Genomic DNA, 18,848 nt, shown 5'->3' with positions numbered 1-18,848 from the left:
AAATAATTCACGAGCGAGAGGGAAACTACATTTTATTACTACTTGGAGCCAATTTTAAAAGTGTCTTTTGTAAGCTGCTAGGACCTGGGCTGCAAGCACCCTATCGACGCTGCGACGCAACGCTCGCGGGGTTGGGGGCGGGACTGGACGACGTCGTGCGTGTCCCTCCCCCAAGCAGCAATTCTGCATGCCCCGCCCCGCGCAAGCCTCGGAGATGGACTGTCTTCCACTTCCCACTGCGCGGAGGAATCCATTGATTCACAGTGAAGGTGTCATCGAAGACCCAGAATCACAGGCCCCAGGATGTTTATCATTTATTTAGCAAAAACGAAACAAGGTTTGGGGAAGAACAGTCATTTTGAACACAACCAAGCACGCAGTTTAAAAAAATAAAAGCACTGTACTTAACCACTATGTAATTTAATTTTTTTAATGAATTCTCTAATTCCACATAAGTATAAAGTCTTCCAAGGTAATTGGTTTGGAGAAACGTTTGTCATTACTATATGGAAGAAAATAAAAATGTGAAAATTCCAATAAGAGGGAAGCAGATCAGCACATCATAGTAGCCATAATTTGAAAATCTGTGCATGAGAGGCTAGAAAGGAGGGAATGGCAAACATTGCTGTGTAGCGGTCTCTGATTCTGCTCCCAAATAGGACGTATGAAATTTTCCCCCACACCAAGCAACTGACACCAGCTGGGTGTCCTACAATTTAACTCAGTTCTGACATTACCTACCTGGAGATGATATTAGATCCCACAAGTGAAACGTTCAGTCCTGTAAGACTGCCCCTCTTTTTCCCCTTCAGATGATAATGTGAAATCCAGGTGTCACCTGTGCTTCCAAGCAACAAGCTGTGGAGTGGAGTTTCCCACGACCCCCTCTTTGGATTTCATGCATTTCCTAGAGGGTCTCACAGAACTTAGGAAACCAGTTTTCTTACCAAATCATCAGCTTATTATAAAGGATATAACTCAGGAACAACCATACAGAAGAGATGCACAGGGCAAGTAAGTGGGAAGAGGCAAGGGTCTTCCATGCCCTATCCTGGTGCATCACTCTCCCTGCATTCACTAACCCTGAAACTCTCCAAGGTTTGGGGTATTTATGGAGACTTCATTTCACAGGCACAATTGATTAAACCATTACCCATTAGTGATTGATTCGGTCTGCAGCTCCTTTCCTCTCCTCTGAGTTAGGTGGGTGGGACTAAAAGTTTCAACCCTCTAATCACCTGGTTGGTTCCCCTGGCAACTAGCCTCCATCCTCCGGGGTTTTTCAAAATCATTAACACAAACTCAGGGGTTTATGTTATGAATAACAAGACACCTTTATGGCTCTCATCAAAGGAAATTCTGAGGGTTTTAGGATCTGTGCCAGAAACAGCAGACTGAAGACCAAATATATATTTATTATAAATCACATCACACCTCCCAAGACAAATTTGAAAGAGTCACCTAGAATTTCTCCCTCCACCCTCCCCTCTCCCTTCCAAGCCCTCCTCTGCACCCTCCAGGTGCAAGATTTAGCGAGGTGCTACTTGAGAACAAGGGTTGGGTGGAGAGAGAGCAAGAAAAGTGTACTTGCTCCCTCATCTGCCTCTTCAACCACCCAGAAAATTAACCTACTTGAAGGTCAGAGGCCAAATTGGAGTAGGTGAAGGTTGAGATTGTTGCTCAGTATTACATTTCATAAACACCCACAAAACAATAGGACACTCGCTGGTCTCTGGGTGTCTCGGTGTTAGGGAGATAGACATGAGAGACAAAGGACACTCCATTGGTAGTTAGAGAATCCCTCCCGCATCACAGGAAGCAAAGGACAGGAGGCCATAACCTATAGCTGGCTTAATCCAGCCACAGATGCTTACACAGGAGGTACTACGCTAACCTGACCACAATCCCAGCCTCGTTATACCATCATTATAATACCATATTTATACCCGGAAGTACATAAATCTAATTATAGCAGACTGAATTCTGGGTAAGCACATGCCCACTAGGCAAAATGTTATATAGCACCAAGTGTCAATCAAAATGACTTCACGTGCCAATCACTTAGGAATGCCTTTGTAACCACTCATCATGGCCCAAATATAATACAGACCTTCTCATTTCTGGGTTGTTAGGGCTCTCTTCCCTGAAAACCCGCCCTCCCTTGGGACATACTCTATCTTTTATTTCTTTTATCTTTTTTATATCTTCTATCTTTTTTATATCTTCTATCTTTTATCCCAAATTACAAAGGGCTGCAGCCTTCCTTAGCTTGGCCCATCTCCTTCTAAAATATACCTTTAATAAATCTTTTTCTAAATCTTCCTGACCTATGATTTATTGCTGCATCAGCAGGGAAGAACCAAGGAAAAATACTAATTGCACTTCTGCATCATTACACACACACACACACACACACACACACACACACACACACACACACATCAAGTAACTGGGGCAACACCAAGGTTCAAATTGTCCCCAAATGGTAACATTGGTGTTTGAATTCCTGTTGCAATTGTTACCACACCCAGATTTTGCTTATAACTTTTCCTTTGATTCAAGCTGATTTTGTCTAAATAATAGCATTGTGACTCACTTGCTCTTTTTTCTACCCTTATCTTTCCACCTTTGGATGCCTACTCTTTTAACCATTAAGCCTTGGGATATAAGGTTCCAGCTAGTGTCAAATCTTTGAAGAGTAAATCTTCAGGTCTATGATCAGGATGACAATAATTTTTGGTTAAACTAAAAGGATAATATCTTGGCTTTAGGTGTGTTTCAGCCCCAGACTCATCAAGGCAGAATAGCCCCCCTGACCACAGGACCAGATAGGATGATGCCACAGGTGATTCCAGAACAAGACATGATGATCGATCACCCCAGCCCCATCCAATCAGTAGTAATGTAGGGAGGAGGCAAGAGAATAAAAAATGTTAATCAAGCACATTCAGAGACTGCAACATGCTGATCAGCCCTGCAGCCAGGCCAGGAGGACACCTTCAGAACAAAGGAAGATTTCTGCTGAATTACTAACAACCCATTCACCACATCTGTGAAGGGGAAACAGGAAACAAGAGTCATTCTCTATGGCTAAAACTATGGGGAATCTATGGCTTAAAAGCTAGGAATTGCCAGCAGGCCTTTCACTCTATATTTTTACCTTTTCACGCTACATATTCTTCCCCTTCCTCACTGTATGTCCATATCAAAAGAAATGGGACCTAAAAAATGACATAGAAGCTGAATGCCCTGAACACTCAGGGTCCCTCTCAGTGCCTTCCATCTGTCTCTCTCTGTCCCTCTCACTCTCTGCCTCTGAGAGGAGACCATACTCTGTAGAGTGTTACCTCTTTTCGAATAAACTTTCTTTTTGACTAACTTTGACATGTGTGTTGAATTCTTTCTTCACTCTCCGCCAAAGGACCCTCTTCTCTCAATGCAGGGCTTGGTCTCCCCCCACTAGCTTGGGGAAATTTGCCCTGTCCTGCATCTGTAGTACCTACAACCCAAACTCCCTTAGTTTCCATGACTAATGATTTTCCCTGTATAATCTTGCTGCTGGACACCCAGGGAGCAAGGTTTTTGAGAGCAATAGTGTTGCAGAAAAATCAGACCAGTGAGAAACCAAGCATCACTCAGAGAGTTGGAGACCTCAGCTTTATTACATCGGCAGTCCCAGAAGAGCTAGCGCTCTGAAGATCTGGGCCTCAAGCTCAGGGGTAACCTTACTTTTATAGGGCTTAACAAGCAAAGGCAATACATCTGTTATCTAAACAGAACAAGCAAAGGGGAGGGTGAGACTTCAGTTGATCTCGAGTTCAACCTGCCCTTTGGCCTATGCGGCAAGCATGTCTACAGAAACAGAACAAAGAGCTGATTACGAGGTTAGCCATTTGAGTGGAAAATTCCTCCTCAATAGCTTCCCTATGTCTCAGGGACTTGCAACTCTCTAAAATAAACCTTACTTGCTTTGCACAAAACCTGTATGCATCTCATTCACTTAGACATGGATAGGAAGATGGACCCCATTGACTAAGGAACACACTGACACCCAAGAACTAAATAAGTGAATACCTCACCTCAAAAATAGAGAACTCCCAATTTTTCCAGGTTGTGAACCATCTTCCTTTTTCTCAAGATTCTATTGTAAGTGGATTAATATAAAATATTTGGAGATTAAATTTGCAACCATGAAAAAATCTATTTTCTATGAAGGTAAAAAAAAAGTCATTTTTTTTTAAAGCAATAAAAATATAGAGCACTAGAACAGAAGTAGAGGATTTCGAGGACTATGAGTACATACCACCCCCAAAATCTGTAACTTTGGTAGGAAGATTATTTTGAGCTGGAGGCAAATGACAATCAACAGATGTGGAAAGAGGTTTTCCCAGAGCTTCCCTCATCTGACTAAAAGCAGAAACTTCTGATAAATGAGAATTGCTATTACGCTCCTCTCCCAGGGAAGTTTTCTGGCTGAGAAGAAGTGGGATAATTGATGCTCAGATGGACCTGCGCTAATGGCTTTTATGTTCCATTGGCTTCCCAAATATTTACCTCCCCATAGCTTGCCACCCTTGAAAGACTAAAACTCTTTTTCTTTCTCTTGTCATTTCCCTACATATATTTCCTTTGTTGAGATGCTATGTAAGTTCTAACTGATGCAGAACATGTGAATTCCTCCTAGTGGCCCTGCACTGAGAGAAAAGGGCTCTTGACTGAGCACAGGAAAGAATTCCAGTGCACACCAGAGCTAGAGTTGAAAAGAAAGTTTATTAGAGAAGGATGGAGGAAAAGACCAAGAAAGAAAAAGCAAAGACAAAAAGCAAGAACAACAAGTAAAGACAATAAGCAGAGACAAAAACCCGAGTATTCGGGGAATTCAGTTTATATATCACTCTTAGTTTCTAAGAATTACAGTTTAAAGACTTCGTTTACCTCTTTTGCTTTGATGGTATGGGCACACGGTGTGAAAGGCATGAACATTTAGCTTCAAAAGATAAGAAAACATAGCATGAAAAGCCTGCTGGCATTCCAAACCTTCGATCCATAGATTCGCCCTGCTTTTAGCCATACGAAATGGATGATTGTGTTTATTTTGTATAGGGTATGAAAAACACTCTGTTTTCCTGTTTTCCCTTCATAGCATGAGTAAATGTTTTGTTAGCAATCCCAGCAGAAATCTTCCTTTGTTCTACAAGTGTCCTCATAGTCTTGCTGCAGGGCTGATCAGCACATTGCCGTCTCTGATTGTGACTTGATTTAACATTTTAGTTCTCTTGCCTCCTCCCTACATTATTTAGAGCAGAAGCTCCCGGGCTCCATATTGGCCAAGTCAATATTTAACTATTTTCCTTTCTACACTGCAAACTCCTCCTTGTGCATTTCTTTCAACTACTGCATGGAGGCAGACAGACTCACATATTAGGGTTCAGTATCATTACTAAGAGATACACTTGAAATCATTGTGGTTATGATATTGTAATTTATAATAAGAAATATCTGTTCGGTCTTCTTCCCAAATATAGCTCTTAAACCCTTGGAATTTCCTGTAATGAGGTTCCGTAAAGATGTCTTTTGTTACATAAATGAAGTGACTTTAGAAAGCCTCTAAGGAAGGAGGCTGGTCACCAGGGGAGCCAGCCTTATGATTAGAGGGTTAGAACTTTCAGTGCTACCCCGCAACTAGCGTAGGGGAGTCGGGCTTGAGATTGAATCAATCATCAAAGGCCAATGATTTAATCAACCCTGCCTTAGTAATGAAACCCCCGAAAACACCTAAAAGGATGGGGTTTGGAGAGCTTCCTGGTTAGTGGACACGTAAAGATTTGAGGAGAATGACACATCGGGAGAGGGCATGGAAACCCCTCGCCCCTTCCCCATACCTTGCCCTATGCATCTCTTTTCATCTGGTTCTTCCTGAGTTGTATTCTTTTATAATTAAGTGGAGATCTAGTAAGTTAATGTTTCTCTGAGATCTGTGAGCCACTCTGGCAAATTAATCGAACCTGAGGAGGTGGTCGTAACAACCCCAAATCTATAGCCAATTGAACAGAAACACGGAGAACAACCTGGACTTGTCATTGGTGTCTGAAGTAGGAATGGTCTTGTGAGACTGAGTCCTTCACCTGCGGGGTCTGACACTGTCTCTAGGTAGATAGAGTCAGAATTGAGTTAATTGCTTGCTGGTGGGGGGAAAAAAAGAACATGATAATTAGTATCAGAATCGGAGTGGTTTTCCTCTACATGTCCCATGTGCAGATAAAGTTAAAAGTGGGATCATGAGTGTTACAGCTGAGATGTGTTTCAGGATGTTTCAATCCAGCCTATGTCTTACATAGAGAAAGCTGAAAGTCACACACTCAGGGTGATACCCCTACCAACTGCGAGGTTACCTTAAATAAAGACTTCTTCCATATTTCCAGTTGTACTTTTCTGCTTCATGAAAAATTATTGTCTCACTTTAGGACTGAAGGGGGAAAAAAATCAGGATAGATATATTGATGAGTAAACCAAAAAATTGGAAGTATAGAAAGAAGAAGTTGGATAGCAAATATAAATTGCAATTACAGTATTATCAGTGGAAATAAGTTTCCAGAATTTTCTAGGTTTTCAGAATAATACACTTGAAAAATCATTTTTAAACCTGTACTCAATCCTGATACGTGTATTTAAAGATATATTCACTCTTAAGTACAGTAAAGCTCAATCACATATGTTTTGTAGGTAGTATTTTTTCTAATTAGGACTAAATATTTTTAATTCCCCATATAATTTCTTTTTAGCCTAAATATTATCTAGCTGTATATTACTTAGTTTCCAAATATATAGAATCTGTAGCTAAATTTGGTTAATAATTTATAACTACTACTGCAGATGTGGGAGGTGATGGTTGGAATTCAGTAAGTCTTCCCTTGGGACTGAATGGATGGATTACTTTTGTAAATGTTTCCTGTGTGCTTTCTGTTGTAGGTTGGTTGTAGTTCCAAAAGCTTGAGATTATTGTTATTCTGCTCTTCAATATCTCTGCTTTGTTCTTGATTTTTCAATGTGTGTGACAAGTTTTGGACTCGGTGTCAATGCTGATTTACCTATTTCCACACTCAATATCACCACCCCAGGAATATCCTGTAGTGGTCAAACCTTGATAAACTTCACACATGGAATAGTAGTTTCAATATCTGTATGCAGGTAATTGGTTAGAAAGGAGATAAAATCAGCTATTTCTTCATTTTTGCATAGGGAGTGATGGAATGGTGGCATTCCTTTACCTGGGCCCAAGTCCCTACGCTGTCTCATATTCACTGAAGGATATTTTGAGCAAAGTTGACAAAATGAACACAATATTGAAGGCAATATATGAATTATCTAAAAACCCAGAAGGGATTAACATCTAGGAAATGCCAGAAACTCTCACAAATCAACAAGACAGAAATAGTGGAAATATAAGCAAAGGCTATGACTGTATTGAAAAATAATATTGACTAGGTTTTTTGTCACCAAAAAGGATTTATTCTGGAAAAAGAAAGTGTTGCAACCCAGTGCATACAGATATAACAAGCCACATGCACACACTGGCCTGTGTGCCAAAATTGAGGGGTATTCACAGAAGGGAACGATGAGAAAAGAGAAGGGGAAGTTGGAAACTTAGAGATTATAAACACAGTTTGTAATAAAGTTCATAAACTGTAAGGTTCTTGCGTATCAGGTTCTTGAGTGTGAAAACTCTCATAAACCCTAGCTCTTTCCATAGACCCTCATGATTGATTATGTTTGCTTAAAATTCTACTTAGTCTTGATCAACTTCAACTACAGACTCAGGAACCCAAAAGGTAATGAGCTTATGTGGCTATGCATGCTCAAGGTCACTGGTCATCAGAGAAACGTAGATTTAAGTAGCAATGTGATACCATTTTGCACCTTAATTAGACCAACAGAAAATAGAAGCCATCTAATGCTGAGACAGGCAAAGCTGAGACAGGCAAGGCTGCCAGAGGGAGGATGGACTGGGATGATGCTTAGAAAAATCCACTCTCTCTCTTGTGTGTCTCCTCTATGCTCACACAACTAGCACACTCACATATTTCTGACACCAGATATGTGGGGTTTTTCACACACCAAGCAATTCTGCAACACCAGCAGGGTATCCTACAATTTATCTCAATTCTGGCACTGTCTACCTGGAGATAACATCTGACCCCACAGGTGAAGGGCTCAGTCCCACAAGACTGCCTTCTCCCCCAACTTCAGACATCAATTGCAAGTTGAGGTCCTCACTGGTGCTTCTGACCAGAGGTTCCCACGACCCCCTTCTCAGGTTTGCTTAATTTGCCAGAGAGACTCGCAGAATTCAGGAAACCAGTTTACTCACTGCTTACCAATTTATTATAAAAGAATATGATAAAGGATACAGATGAACATCCAGATAGAACAGGTACATAGGGCAAGGCATGGGAAAGGGGCGAGGAGCTCCCATGCCCTCTCTAGGCACACCCCTATTCCCAAAGCTCCATGTGATCACCAACCCAGAATCTCTCCAACATTTGGGGAGTTTATAGAGGCTTCATTAAGAAGGCATGATTGATTAAGCCACTGGTCATTGCTGGTTGATTCAATCTCCATTTCCTTTCCCCTCCCCTGAGATAGGAGTGTGGGACTGAAAGTTCCAACCCTCAAATCACATGATTGGTTCTCCTGGTGACCAGTCCCCATCCTTAGAGGCTTTCCAAAATCACCTTATTCTCATAATGAAAGACCCTTAATGGCTCTCATCACTTATGAAATTCAAGAGTTTTATCTATTCTTTATTATAAATAACAAAAATCATAGGCAAGGGCTCTGGAGCCAGTCTGGCAAAATTTGGTCAAACTAAGCATTACAAAACATCTTGACCCCTGATTGTTTAATAGGAATTTTTACAAACATTACTGAACAAGGGAGTACACTCAACACACAACAGAGCCAAACACTGAAAGACAAGCTTTTCACTATAAAAATTAAAACAGTTTATTGGTAGGGTGCCAAGAGAATATCTAGCCAGTGCTCAAAATCCAAACTCCCCCATGGTTTTTAATCAAGGGTTTTTAAAGGCAGAGATTGAAGGTTAGAGATTAGGGGCCAAGGGCAAATCTGATTGATTAGTTCTTGTATAAGCTTCAGTGGTTTTCCTTAGTCTGACAAATTTAGTTCCTGATGTCTTCTTGTTTGGTGCCTTGGTCACTATGGTCAGGTGATCTAATCATGTTGACGCTAAGTTCTGCAAGACATCTCATTACTGCACATCAGTGACACTATCTTTAAAACATAAAGCAGAAACTAAGCATCTAGTGACCAGTTATTGTTCAAGCTGTCATTGTTTTGTGCTTAACTAGCTACATTTTTCTATTATCTCAAGCAAAGTGTACTTTTAAACATTTCTGCTAGAATTTACTTGACAGGCAGGCCTTCAGTCATCACTAACACACTTTATAACCTTTGATTATAAGTGACTAACATACTTTCTTAATCTTTGACTTATAGGCTATGTGACAACCAAAGCAATTGGACTTAAAAGCCTATACCTGTATCTCTAGACTCTAGGCTCTAATACCTAAACATATTTACTGTTAACTGTCACTTTCACAAACGACCCAATTCTTACAACAGAAATTGTTCAGTGCAAAATATGGGCAGAACCAGAGATTCAAGTCCAGAGCAATCTCACAGTCCACCAGCAGGAAGTAAAAGAGAAAATATGGGGCCTCCACTGAATATGATGCAACAAGAACTAATGCAGTCCATACCCAAAGTGAGGATGGAGCTCAAGAATGGTGAAGAGTGAAGAAAGTAAGCATGATGTGTAGCATAGGACTTAATGTAAATTAAGTGCACAGCATGCACGCTGAACAAGACACATTTTGCAATCATTCACCCAAAAGCAATGTAGTAAACAAAACAGAATAGTTGCCAAGTGGAGGGCAGAACCAGGAAAATGGGCATCACAGGAAAGATATTTGGGGATACAGAGATACATATATATACACAAGTATATAATTGCACAAGAGAGGAGCCTCACACAGACCAATGATGACAGTGACCTTTGAGCCTCAAGGTATGAGTAGTAACATAACCATTATTATGAACAGCATAATATAAATATATTTCAATGTTGTGCTATAGTACTGTTACTGCCGGGGCAATATGAAATCCAGCATCACCCCAGTGGCGTGGAGGGGGTCCTCAGTTCTTCCCCGCTGATGCAGTAAAGAATTACAGGTCAGCGAGACTTAGAAAAAGTAAGATTTATTGAAAGTACATTTTTTGAAGGAGATGGCCCATGCTAAGAAAGGCTGCAGCCCTGTGAAATTTAGGAGATGAAAAGATAAATGACGGGAGAGAGCCAGTTTTCAGAGAGCTATAACATCTCAGAATTGGAAAGATGTGTTTATATTTGGGCAGTGATGGGAGGGTACAAGAGCAGTACTAGATGATCCTCATGTGAGGTCACCTTGACTGACAGTTGGCTGCTATATAACACTGCCGACTGTGCATGCGCTTACCTAGAATTCAGTCTGTTGTAATTAGATTCATTAACTTCCCAGCATAAGCATGATATTCTAATTATGGTATGATGAAGCTGAGGTTATGGGCAGGTTAGGGTAGTACTTTTTGCACATGCGTGTATGGCTGGTTTAAGCCAGCAGCTTTTATGGCCTTTGTAATTTAGGATTTGGGATAATTCATAACCATAAAGGAGGAAGTGTTTCTGGGAGGTCCTTAAGGAAGATCTTCAAGGGAGGTCTCTATGGTTACAGAGCTGGGCCTTCGCTTTTGTCCTCATGACTGCCTAACTACCTAACAGCAGCACATCAGCTGGCAGGGAAGGTGCACAGGAGGGTGACTGCAGAGCCCTTCAGGCTGACCTGGCACTGAAGCCCTGTCAGTGGGCGCTGCAGGTACAGGGAGGGCAGTGCACAGTGTGGGTGGGCGGGTGAGACGCAGAGCTTAGGGATGGCAGCAGAGCAAGGGTGGCAGGCTGCAGGCATGTGGGGATCAGGATTTCAGGGATGCTGGGTAAAGAAGTACAGAGCACAGGAGTGCCATGGTACCGTGACACACGGGGTGCACCTTCCCTGCCATCACACTTCTAGGCCCACCCCCAGGATCAAGCCGACCCGAGGCGCCTTATGGAGCTTTCTAAAGCCTCCTCTATTCACCTTTGCTGTGCCCCTCCATCTGGTGTCTGAGTTCAGAACTGGTTGTATTTCATGCACATTTGTGCCCTAACGTTTTCGCCCCTGTCTTTGGGTGTCCTGCTGATCTCCTGACACGTGTGTGATGCAGGAATGCAGCTGCAGTGGAGGGGCCAAGGGGAGATTTTTGAAAAAGCTGCAGGCGGGCCTAGGATGTTCCCTGGGTGTGTTGGGATGAGGCCAGCTGCCCCCCATCCTCCAGGGCAGCCTCCCTACACCCCTCCCCCAGCCCTACAGCTCTCTCTTCTCAGATCCAGACCATGTCTCCTGTAAATATACAAATATATCATGTAGAAAATTCTCATCATAAAATATCCTTAATCTTGTGTTTTCAGATCTATGTGTTTTTGTATCTCCTCCAACACTGCTGGAAGCTACTAGATTCACTTTCAACACCCCTTAAGATACTTCCATTCCTGTGTTAGATATGAAATTATAATAAGAAATGTACAGTGCACATGCGGGAAGGGAGGTTAATGTAGGGAGAAGGCAAGAGGTCTAAAATGTTAAATGAAGATACATTCAGAGACTGCAATCTGCTGATCAGCCCCATAGCCAAGCCACAAGGAAGCCTGAAAAACAAAGGAAGATTTCTGCTGGGATTGCTAACAACCCATTTCCCCACACCATGAAGGGAAAACAGTCTTCAGGTGGTGCCCTACACAAGACAAAATCATTCATCTCCTGTGGCTAAAAGTATGGAGAACTTATGGTTAGAAGACTGGGGATTGCCAGCAGGCCTTTCATGCTACATATTCTTACCTTTTCATGCTACAGACTCTTATCCTTTCTTACTGTATGTCCATATGAAAGGAAAATGGGTAAACAAAGTCTTTAATCTGTAACTCACAGGAACTAAAAAATGATATATAAACTGGATTCCCCAACACTCTGGGCTTTTTTCTCCTGTCTAGGATTTTTGTCTTTGCTTTCTCTTGTCTTTGCTTTTCCCCTTCTCGAATAAACTTTCCTTTTGATTTTAATATTGGCATGTGTTTGAATCCTTTCTTAGTTCTGCCAAGAACCCTCTTCTCTCTCAGTGCAGAGTTCCCCGCCCCACCCCCATCTCCCCTCCCCTCTTCCCCTGACATCCTCCCCCACCCCCATAGACTGGGGAGAATTTGCCCCAGTCTATGGGGGTAGGGGAGGATGTCAGGAGAAGACAGCCCACTCCTGGGTCCCTGAAACACACAGGATTCGGGGGCCCTTTGTGTTTCAGGGACCCAGGGGTAGGCTGTTTTCCCCGGTGTGTCCACCCTCTCTGCTTGTCTGCCTGGCGCTTAGACCCAAACGCATTCACACGGTCTGCAGGCTGGCTGTGCGTCCATCACAGTGCCGGCTGCTGCCTCTCAGATTTGGTTTCCTGGCCCTCTCCCACCTTCGCAGTTGTGGTCACCTGTCCTTCATTCACACCTGCCACTGAGATTTGATTGCAGACTTTATCTTTTCTGTTTGCTGAAATAAACTGGAAATGGGCACAGGAACCGCTTTGGCCACCAGGGGCGTTTGGGAAGGAACACCCCCTGTCACCTTGGGCGAGATGCAGGCCAGCACGTTTCATTCCAGGTCCTACGCAGGGGCCCAGGGGCCCGGGTACCCGCTCCTGGGCAGGGCCTTGGAGAGAAAGATCCTCAGCCACCGCTATACGGGCATCCCATGTGCAGTGAGAGGACGGCCTATGTCCGCCAGAGCACGCCGGAAGCTGTCCAGAGAACAAAGGCTGCCCTGCAATTTTTTCCAAAACTGTAGACGTTTGGTGAGGCTCATCTCCTCTCCGGAGCTCCCCAGCACACCCTGTGATCTTACCACCACCTTCCAAGGGCTCTCAATGCCAATGATTAAAACGCATCCACAGTAGCCCTGGCGGTGTGCTGTGTAAGTCTGCAGGGCACCACCTCCGGGCAGCCCTCCCTCCCAGCAGACTCTACGTGTAGCAAGTGTTACATTAGCTATTCCAATAAGGAGAGAATCAGCACTCCTTTGGGTAAGGGGGGGCGAGGGGAAGCAATGTATTGGTTGTTTGCCGTTGCAATGATTCATTTATAGGAAATGCTTCTTTGAGAGAATTTACAGGGACTCTACTGAATGAGGAGGGAGGTGAGTGCACATCATCCCTAACTTAGTAGAAAAGGATGGCATCACCATGCTGCTGAGAACCCAGGTAGGTGAAATGCACTCTTCATGCTCATTCAGTTGCTACCAGCACCAGGCACTGCAGTCTAGAACTGATGAGGATGGGGGTATGTTTTGGGGTTTATTTTTGTTTGTTTTTATTATCCAAACTCCTTTTTAAGTTAATTGCTCTTCTAGGCCAGCAGTCTCCAACTTTTTCTTGGCACTAGGGGTTTGTTTCGTGGAAGACAATTTTTCCATGAACCAGGAGGCGGCGGGGGATTGGTTTTGGGACAATTTAAGTGCATTACATTTATTGTGCACTTTATTTCTATTATTATTACATTGTAATATATAATGAAATAATTATACAACTTATCATAATGCAGAATCAGATGCCACCAGATGTAGCTGTACAATTGAAGTACATCAACTCACTTGCCACCATAAGGCCTGCCACCAGATCCGGCTTATTTTTTGCCACACTCACTGATAAGGTTTTGATATGAGTCTGCAAGCAATTGATTTATTATGGTCTCTGTGCAGTCAAACCTCTCCACTAACGTTGATCTTTGCAGCCACTCCCCAGCACTAGCATCACCGCTTAAGTTCCACCTCAGATCATCAGGCATTAGATTCTCATAAGGAGCACACAATCTAGATCTCTCACATGTGCAGTTCACAATAGGGTTCACGCTCCTATGAGAATCTAATGCCTGATGATCTGACGTAGAGCTGAGGCAGTAATGCTAACACCAGGGAAAGGCTGCAAATACAGATGAAGCTTCGCTCTCTCACCCACCACTCACCTCCTGCTGTATGGCTCAGTTCCTAACAGGCCAGGGACCGATACCATCTGTGGCCCAGGTGTTGGTCGGCCACGGACCGATACCATCCGTGGCCCTGTTCTAGGCCATTACAAGCACAGCTGTCTGTCCCAGGTGGCTAAGCTGCAGGCCATGGATTCTTTTCTCTTCTTTTTCTGCCTTTTCTCTGCCTTTGTCCCCAACCCACCCTCTTTCTTCTTTCCTTCCTTCACTCACCTTTTCTTTCCCTCTCTGTCTCTTTTTTTTTTTTTCTGGAAACCTCAAGCTTGCCCTATATTGTTCCATCTGTCGAAACATCACATTGCTCTTGACTCCAGTGGCTGCCTTAGTCCACTTGGGCTGCTAGAACAAAGCACCACAGACTGAGCGGCTAAAATAACATTTATTTCTCACAACTCTGGAGACTGAAAGTCTGAGATCAGGGTACTAGCATGGATGAGTTCGGACCCCCTTCCAGATTGCAGCTGGTCATCTTCTTACTGTGTCTTCACAGGGGAAGAAAGGAGAAGGAGAATCAGCATTGAGCTCTTTCCTGCCTCATTGATGAGACACCAACCTCATCATGGTGGCTCCACTCTCATGACCTAATCACCTCCCAAAATCCCCATCCTTGTACTATCACCTTGGGGGTTAAGGTTTCCACATATGAATTTTGGGGGTACACAAATATTTAGCCCATGAGATTCTACTCCTGATTTTCTGGCACTAAATAGCCTCCATATGGGGCAGATCGACTCCCAAATCTTAGCACATACGCAGAAGGACAACTTCTTACCCAAGTGCTTCCTAGAAATGCTCACCTGCAATCCCACAGAGGGGGAGGGGGACCATGGATGCATAACGCCTAGGATGCCTTCCTCCTTCATGAGGCACAGGCCCAGGGGCATCCAGGGCCAGCTCATGGGACTACAGCAGGGCCACCCTGAGAAGCACCCCGTGCTCTGCCATGGCCCTCTTAGAATTCTTTATAGTCTTTGGACAAGGTGCCCACATTCTCATTTTGCTCCGGGCCCTGCAAATCATATTGCTGTCATGCGACATCCCCCAACCACCCCCTCCCTAAACCTCAAGCTCAGATCTCTGTGACAAACACCTTTGCTAGTGAAGGAGTTCAGAACACGCTACCTGAAAATATGCCGCATTGGTATATCGATTATTTTGAGTTGAAGCCACTAGAAAAACTACAAATGCTGGGAAAGGCTTTCTCTGAATCTACCTTATTTGCCTAAGACAGATCCTCCAAAATGGACTCAACTGCCAGCAATCCCCTCCCAGGAGTTTTATCAACCAGGGAAGCTTGACTCTTACCTAGGAGGAGACTAAAGTCCATGCCATATCCAGATTTTGTCACAAACTGTCATTCCTCCCACCTAGTCTCCTAAAGGCCCAATCATTTTTCCTAAAATCATTTACTCTTCCCTAAGAGGCTTATGTCCCCACTCCCCTTCCCCTATTAAGACATACTGTAAACTCTCAAATCTCATCACTTTGGGGGGTATTCACCTTTTTCACCCTGTGATTCCGTTTGCCATAATGTTAAAATTGAATAAATGTTTATAACTTTTGTCCTGTTAATCTGACTTTTGTTTGTTGACGTCATAGACTCAGGCATCCAACCCAGGAATGAGGGAAAGTCTTTCCTCCTCAACATTATAAAGGTGTTAACTCCTTCAACATCTAATCGCCAATGAGCATCCACTGAGACAGAAAGACCTATTCAGAACTGAGTTTAAGAATAGAAGGCAGCTTGCAGCCAGAGAATTTGTGCCAATCAGATCCACAAGTGAAAGGAAAGAGGTTTTTGCTTTGAGTGAACCTCCTATGCGACATCAGGCTTCAGCCCTCTCCCAGGGGTGCTGGGGATGGGGAGATGGAGTGACATTAATAATTTTTATACAGTGATTAACGAGTCTCTGGTATAAAAATAAATTTGAATAAATGATCCAGAAGCAAGCTATTGTCTATTTTCTTAAGATGCCTTGAATTCAAAGAATAAAAAATAAACTGAATTTGCAATTGTGGAATTGAGCATTAATTTCATCTATAGTACTTTCAATGTTTCTATTCTGGTAGAAATTTTAAGATTTCTGACTTTTTTCCCAAAAAAACTTAAACACAGAGCAATCCATTTTAATTTTGTTAATATTTTTCTTCTACACACCACATCTTAAGTGCTATTTCCTTTTCGAAATGAAATTTAACACCCAAAAGGTAAAAAAAAAATCTAGGTGGTGGTTCGCAGGGAGCTTGGCACCAGCCGGCCTTACTTCCATGGCCAGCTCACCACCTCATCAGCTGTCTCACATGAGCCATATTTTCTTCAGCCCTTTGCTTCCTATCTGTAAAATGGAGTTAATAATAGTGCATACTTGAAAGGGCTGTTATTAGCACTAAGTTGAATCAAGTATTTATTAAGAGGTTACCTAGCTCATAATGAGCTGTATAGAAATGTTTGTTAAATCAACTCTATATTTTTAAAGTAAATAGATAAAATGGTTAATGCTGAGGATGTCCAAAGCAGCTCAGGGGACCTACAATCTCAAGATGCCCAATGGACCTCAGAGGATGGACTTGCATGTAGAAGGTACTGCTTATGTTGGTATCTTGAAAGCAAAGTGCTAACTGCTCTGAACTAGGTGAACCATTTTGTCTACCGGGGACACCACTACATCCCCTGGCCAGTCTGGGTAATGCCATGGATGGTAGCCAGGTAAATGACCTGCAGACCAGAGCTTCCCAAACTGTAAAGTGTATATGAATGTATTTAAATGCAGATTCTGACTCAATACATTTGGGATAGGGCCCAAGATTCTTCTGCATTTCTAACAAGCCTCCTAGGTGACAATAAAATAAGTGAAAAATGTGAATTCATTACACCTGATATTTCTATCTTGGAAGTTAACATAATAAGGGAACCTAACCTTGTATATATAGGAATTAATTTAACAAGGGACTGGTGACTTCTGTTAAAAACAATAAAACAGGCCCAAATTGGAGCCACTTATACTAAGCCTCATATCACCAATCTGAAACTTAGCCTGTTTTCAATTTCAGCTCCCTCAGAAGTGGAATCTTAAACCAATTAGAAATTGCCTGATCAGCACTAGTGAGGTATCTGCATGAGAAACCCCTGCCATCCCTTAAAGGAAAGCAACTTGTAATACCTAACCCGCTTTGCCTAGTATGACTTCCCTGTTCCTGCTCCCTTTTGCCTATAGGCTTTCATTTTATACAGCATCTCAGAACTCTTTTCTATTTGCTAGACTGGATGCTGCCCAATTCAAATCAATTTTTACCCAAATAAACTTAAAATTTTTAGTATGTCTCCTTTATATTTTATCAGTTCCATAAGCCCGTGTTCTTATAGGTAATTAGAGAACGTTAATAGTATCTAACCCTTGGGGGGATTAGGAGACTGGATGAGAGCTCACATATCGAGCACTTAGCATATGGCTGTCATTTCAAAGGGGTTCGTAAGGACTAGTGTTTTCTCTGAAACCCAGACAAGTCCTCTCTCCAGTAAGTCTGCCCTGATGCTACAATTCCAATGTCAGCACCTTAATATATCTTCAATACTATGTCCTCAGTTTCTCAAAACATCGTTTGTCTTTACTCTTGAATTCTGAAAGGAATTTATCTCTTTGGCCTTTGCAGGGTTTGGGAAGATGATGGGAAAGAAATGGTTAAGGAAATTGGAAGCAGCCATTCGCAGTCCCTCGCTGAATAAGCATCAATTTCCCCTTCCTTGAACCTTAAGCCTCTGAAAGAAATGCTCCCCCTCACTGCTGTCTCCCTACCCCCATTTGCCGTCGTCTATCCAAATAAGGTGCTGACGCGGGTTAAAACGGTTTACTTCCTTTCCAGTTATTTTATTTTTTTGCTATAGCCAGCCACGGTGAATAAACAAAGACACTCCCACGGGTGACAACAAAAGTTTTGAACCTTACTGCTTGTGAGCAGCAGACATACCTTTGTACTGGTTGTACTACAGTCCAACAGGAAAGAAGGAGCGGCATCTGCTATTTACATAAATTCCTCAGGTCCCGGAAAGCGCTCGGCCAGCTGTCCAATCAGAGTGTAAAGATTTGGAGCCTTCATTTGAATAGGGAGATGATAAATAGCACTATTTGCACCATATTCCTTTCCGTGGGTCCCATTTCCGCCTTGTTCCACTTTTTGCTGGTGGCTGTTTTCCCGTACTGTAGCCTTCTCGCTCGGCTCTGGTACCGAAGAAAGGCTCCAAGAAGGGCAACACTTAAGGCACGGAAAGTGGAGAAGAAGCACAAATGCAGCCACAAGGAGAGCTACTCCACCTACGTGTGCAAAGTGCTGAAGCAAGTGCACCCGAATACAGGCATCATAAACTCGTAAGTGAAAGACAAGTTCGAGCGCTTTACCAGCGAGGCCTCCCGCCTGGCGCAGTACAACACGCGTTCCGCCATCACGTCTTCGGAGGTGCAAACGGTCATGTGCCTGCTGTTGCCGGGGAAGCTGGCCAAGTATCCCGTATCCGAGGGCACCAAAGCTGTCACCAGTATACCAGCTCCAAGTGGGACACTGTGGCGCCTTGAAATCCAAAGGCTCTTTTCAGAGCCACCTCTCCCAGCTGGAAATGGAGCGTGCCGCTTGATCTGCTTGTAATGTGCTGTTTCGTCAAAGTCGTGGTGGAGCTGCAGTGAGC

At 43.1% G+C, this 18,848-nt stretch overlaps 1 protein-coding gene across 1 annotated transcript; it reads left to right on the top strand.

Moving 5' to 3' along the window:
• The first annotated feature begins 12,768 nt into the window (after positions 1-12,768).
• Positions 12,769-18,846, top strand: H2BC26 (H2B clustered histone 26). The gene is given in 4 exon segments (XM_039880336.1): positions 12,769-12,891; positions 18,373-18,413; positions 18,415-18,716; positions 18,827-18,846. Coding segments are annotated over 4 exon segments (486 nt in total).
• The last annotated feature ends 2 nt before the right edge of the window (positions 18,847-18,848 follow it).

This window comes from Pteropus medius, unplaced genomic scaffold (assembly GCF_902729225.1).
Source record: "Pteropus medius unplaced genomic scaffold, Ma_sr-lr_union100, whole genome shotgun sequence".
In the NCBI taxonomy this organism is placed as follows: Eukaryota; Metazoa; Chordata; class Mammalia; order Chiroptera; family Pteropodidae; genus Pteropus; species Pteropus medius.
The sequence above is the reverse complement of the archived record's forward strand: the minus strand, read 5'-3'. Positions and strand labels throughout refer to the sequence as shown.